The sequence below is a fragment of the Seriola lalandi genome, unplaced genomic scaffold, assembly GCF_002814215.2.
Source record: "Seriola lalandi dorsalis isolate HSWRI2012SDOR001 ecotype SW California unplaced genomic scaffold, Sedor1 jcf7180002054894, whole genome shotgun sequence".
NCBI classification, from domain to species: Eukaryota; Metazoa; Chordata; class Actinopteri; order Carangiformes; family Carangidae; genus Seriola; species Seriola lalandi.
Window position 1 is genome coordinate 261,508 of NW_019525446.1, and position 5,092 is coordinate 266,599.

The following is a 5,092-nucleotide window of genomic DNA, read 5'->3' on the forward strand; positions in this document are numbered from 1 at the left end:
GGGGCCGTGTGTGGTCACGGAGGGATTGCAGGATGAGGATTGCTGGAAGGGATTCCCTCTGCTTGTGCTTTTCATTGGGGCACACCGAACACACGCTTCCACTTGGCAGAACTGTTCCATTGACCTCAAAGCACCTCAAAGCCACTGTATACAGCACACTGTAAAAACCACAGGATCGTTTGTTCTGAAATCCAGAGGGAGGCCCTGATCTATATGTGTCACAAGCTCCTCAAAATACTGTTGGAGTTTGTTAAGTCTGCACGAGGGGAATTTCTTTAAAAGGAGATATTTGTAAGTTTTGCAACTGCTACACAGCTAGCGTTAGCATTAACAGCTGTTTGCTCACCAATCTTGGCAAGAGCTTCAGCCATTGTTGCATTTACGACACAAGAGGTTATAATACACCTTCTGAGGAGCGCTACCTTTTCTGGGAAGCCCGGACGTTACAGTGACTCAGTATCGGAAAGTGACGAGACAGTCCGATCAGGCTAGCTGGTTGGCATGGTAACTTCAGTAGAAGAAAAGAAGTGATAGAAATAGAAGCAAAACATTAGCTTTGCTTGCCACCTCTGGAGACAGCTGTTGGTGGGTAAAAGAATGAAGTTTGATGCTGAACTCGCAACGTTTCTTCTAGACTGGTAAGTAAACAGCTGTTAATGCTAACGTTAGCTATGTAGCAATAGCAAAACCTACGAATAGCTCCTTTGAAGAACTGTCTCGTTTGTGGTATACAGCTATTACAAAGAGCAGTAAATGGAGTATTAAGATTCTATACAATACCACAATGTAAAACCACTCCATGAAACACAAAGGTACATTTTAATGTAGAAAGTAGGTATCGGAAAGACAAACTTTGAGTATCAAAAGTAAAACTGTTCTTCATGAAGACACAATGGCCCCTGCCAGGTTTATTATGTATTATAATATTGAATTATCATAACTAATCCATTATGATGTAAGTAGCATTTTGATGTTGTAGTGCTTGCTAATGCTAATGCTTATTTAATACATATTCAAACCGTATTACTAGTGACTGCAGCTGTCAGATAAATCTTTGGATTTCAGTAGATCAACATTAAGTTTGTTAATAGTTTGCACTTCTTGCAAAATGTACTTAGTAACTTTCCAGCTCTGGTGACAAGTTTAGAGTCTCAGCCTTTCAACGTTTCCCTGAAGCAGTTTTAATTTTTACAGTGCACCCGCATGTGATTTCAGATAATTTCACCAGCGGTCTGTTGAGTTGATTAGAGAGGGGTGGGCCAATCATAAAGCTGCATTCTATTCTGAGACTGGAAGGAGAGTCTGACTCACTGTCACAATGGAGGAGAACGGGGAGGGAGAGAAAGCAGCGAGCGGTGGAAGACGTGGAGAGACAGAGAGAGAGAGAGAGAGAGAGAACGAGAGAGAGAGAGAGAGAGAGAGAGAGAGAGAGAGGCAGAAGAAAATGGGGAAGTTCATTTTCTTAAAGAGTGCTCAAAAGATTAAAATGAAGAAAATGAAAATTTCCACCAAATTCATATTCCCAAAAAGTCTTTGCTGCTGTTCAGGGAGAATACAATAATCCAAACTCTCCTTTTTAAAACTGTTCATGAGGCAGAGATGGTGACCATTGGCAACACACTTTTCTTTTTTAAATACTACAATACACAAACTGTACCTTTCATATGTTTATCACATGTGAAAAAATATGTCACATGGGGATATTTACATATTGGTTTCACATGTGGTTTTCAATCATTGCACTAATGATGTAGGGCATCTCATGTGAAATAATGTTTATGTCTTTATTTTGCCAATAAAGCTTCATTGAACTGAACTGAACTGAATCTCATGACAGGCAGCAGCCTTCTAATCACTCCATCTGCAGGAGTATCTTTCCAATCAACAAAATCAATAAAGCCAGACTGTCACTTATCATTTGGAAGAGGACAGGGGCCAATAGAAAGCAACACATGGATATTTGCTACCCTGACGCAACTACAGGAATGTAGGGAGGAAGGGAGGGAGGGAGCAGAATGGGAGGAAAGAAGGGAGGAGAGATGTGGGGAGTGGTGAGGGATATCCCCTCAGACTAACTAGCAACTTGGGTGTTTCACTGTTTTAATAAGGCAGAGAGTAAAGAGTTCAGGCATTTCAAAGAGCTCACCCCTCCTGTCCCACGCAGGGAGCCGTTTGACCCCACTCTGATGTAAAAAACCTGCCCCAGCTGGAGAGGAGGGCGGCCGGGCTCAGACTGCTGCCATGCAGGCGCGTCAGGTGGCTTCCAGCGCGCCACTACTCTGCTGCTATAAACTCTCCCCCTGTGTTAACTTTAAACAAAATAAACAGTCGGTATTTATGCGGCCGGGCTGCTCTCTTCTGGAAAGAATTCTACTTTCCCAACAGCAAGGCGTGAGCTACAAGGACTGTGGGAAACGTGTGTTCCAACAACAGGAAATTCGTAATGTTTCCTCTGTTGGAGCGAGGATGTTCACGTTTCCAAGTCCGCTGCTCTGACAGACGCACAGACATTTACGCATGTGAATGTTTGCCATTGTCTCGCCACAGTGAGTTTTAGTATATCTGCAAAACTTCTTCCTAATGGGGGGGGGGGGGGGAAAAAAAAAAAAAAAAAAAAGGGGGGGGGGGGGGGGGGGAGTAACACAACTGGAAAAGCAGCGCGCAACTTGTGCGCACAGAGAACCGAATGCGCCTCTGACGCGCACAGCCGCACATAACATCAGTTTGACAGCTCATAGACTTCGGTGCTCAGTTTATTTCAGTTTACTGTGATTGTGAGGCGAGTCCACTTAGAAACAAATAAAGTGCAAACTCTGCAACAGGTGTTTTGTTGAAGTTACGGTTTCAGGTGCCGCAAAATAGACCGAAAGCTCGCGCTTTACCCCCAAAATTTAAAGCTCAAAAGTTAACAGTCATCCAGGTTTGACTCACCTTGACAACGTCGTCGTTTATGTGCTTGGGGTCCCGGTTGACCAGGTCGATCTCTTTGGTGTGGATATCCTCCATCGTCTTCTCGTTCAGACTGTCGTTGTCCATGTCTTTATTGTTGGGTTTGTATATGTTCCCTTGCTTTCGGATGAACGGCGAATGCAGAAACTCCTGTCAGGATCCGGAGGAGGCAGAAAAAGAAGAGAGTGAGGAGGAGGCGGAGGAGGAGGGATAGTGTGCAGTACGCTGAGAGGGAGAGAGACTGGAGCTGCGAGTTACCAGCCTGCCCTACAAACAGGGATGGGTTTAAATGAATAGAAAGTGAAGCACCACACCCCTCGAACCAGCCGCAAGGGGTCCTCACCACCCAGAAAGAAATCTAATATCCTGACAGTTTATTTAATAACATGTACCTGTGTGCATGGCAACAGTTTTAAGACATGCGTAAAAGCGCATATTCCAAATAAGAACAACTTCTCTCTTTTCTGAATATAAGATATTTTTGTTATTTATAAACGAATAGAGTTTATCATCTATATTTGTTATCCGACTTGTGAATATATGTTCATATTTAATGCAGAAACATGTTTGGTTTCCGTGTCCATCGCTTTAAAAAGCGTGTGCGTAAAGACTCCTTTGGTCCCCACAGCCCTACATGTGAGTCTTTCACGCGCACTCGTTAATACGCACAACCATATGGCTTCATTAGTCGTTGTTAAAGCACGTGCGTGATTCATGACTGAAATCTTACGTGGGAAAAAAGTTTGTGGGTTTAGTCTTATTTGCGCTTTTACGCACGAAAATGTGAAGTCTAATTTGATGCGTAACACAATAACCGGTTACTGCGTTAAAGATTGTTTTAGCAGGTAAAAGCTCACGGTCTCATGTTAATGCGCACTGAATGGTTCTTCACATTCCCTCACTTGGTGTGGGAGACGCGTTCATGACTAGGTGCCAGAAAAGAAAAAAAAAAACAAGCAAAGACAGACGCTGGAACAAATATCAAAATTTCCTTCATGGATAGAGATAAGGAGCGAGAACAATCAGCTCCTTGATGAGGACAAATCCGTGTCTGCATTCACCATAAAAGTAGGGCCAGCAGTAAAAGGAGAGTCATACTGTACCTCCTCTGTTTCGCCGTCCTTCAGTCCTCCTGTCATGCTGTTCCTCAAGTTTGAACAGTTTACCGCGGTGAAACAAGACTAGAAGACAATATAGGAAGCTGTGTGGGAGGCGTGGAGGCAACACTGAGTGGACCGGGGCTCCTCTCAGGAACCTGCAGTGATCTAATTCCTGCCCTTTTCGGTGAACGTGAGTGGAATTTAATGCCAGAGCAGTGAGGGAAACCTCCGGTGTTCCCTCTGGTCTCTGGAGCGAGCTCTACGCAGCCCGGGAGTCACCTGTGAGCTGAGACGGCAGAGCCACAGTTTAACCTGCCCGGCTGGAGGAGAGACTGACGTGATCTCAGACTGAAGGGCTGTTGTAATTTGTGTGGAATTACTTTATTTGGGGATCATGGCAGAGAATAATAACCACAACAAGGTGTGGATCCTTACGTGCTGCACCTTAGTTCCAGTGAGACCAATTCAAGTGGTTATAATGGATTAAAAAAAGCCATCAATCAATAAATAAATTAAATTAAACGAGTTTTCAGGACCAACCAGAATTCATTTGGCTGTTTCAGCAAAGTCCTGCCTATCACCAGCTGCTTAGTCCAAACTAATACTTTAAACCTGGATATGGTTACTGTTGTTTTCAGCTTTATGAGGTTGGGAAGCCAAGCTGGTCGCTCTGGTCTGTTTACATTCTTACTCACCTTGGAGTGACACCAGCTGGCACACTCAGCTGATTTTATGCCAGTAGATGCGATAGGTGCAATTTGTGGGTGTGTGTGTGTCCGTGTGTGATGGGTGCGACCCTGAACGTCTGAGAAGGTGTTTTCACTTCTTTTACAGACTGAAAACAATCTTTTCATTTGCTTTTTATTCAGTGCAAAGAAACATGATCAGAGAGTTTTGGCTCATGTCCAGTTTTTGTTTTCTAACACACCTGAAGTTGACTATTGTGTTAGATATAAACTATTAATAAAAACTTTTCTGTTGCAAGGTTGTGAGAAATCAGTTCGGCTTGTTTCTTTTCCCTTCTTTATCAGGCAATACTGCAG

At 43.6% G+C, this 5,092-nt stretch overlaps 1 protein-coding gene across 1 annotated transcript in view; it reads right to left on the reverse strand.

The window, feature by feature from the left end:
• The window catches only part of cav1 (caveolin 1), a 12,464-nt gene extending 7,913 nt beyond the window's left edge, over window positions 1-4,551 (reverse strand). Inside the window, exons 1-2 of the mRNA XM_023429490.2 lie at window positions 4,053-4,551; window positions 2,932-3,099 (exon numbers count right to left, since the gene is read on the reverse strand). Coding sequence (XP_023285258.1) covers window positions 2,932-3,099; window positions 4,053-4,088 — 204 coding nt within the window. The 5' untranslated portion in view covers window positions 4,089-4,551. The remainder of the gene's footprint in view (window positions 1-2,931; window positions 3,100-4,052) is intronic.
• Window positions 4,552-5,092: the final 541 nt, after the last annotated feature.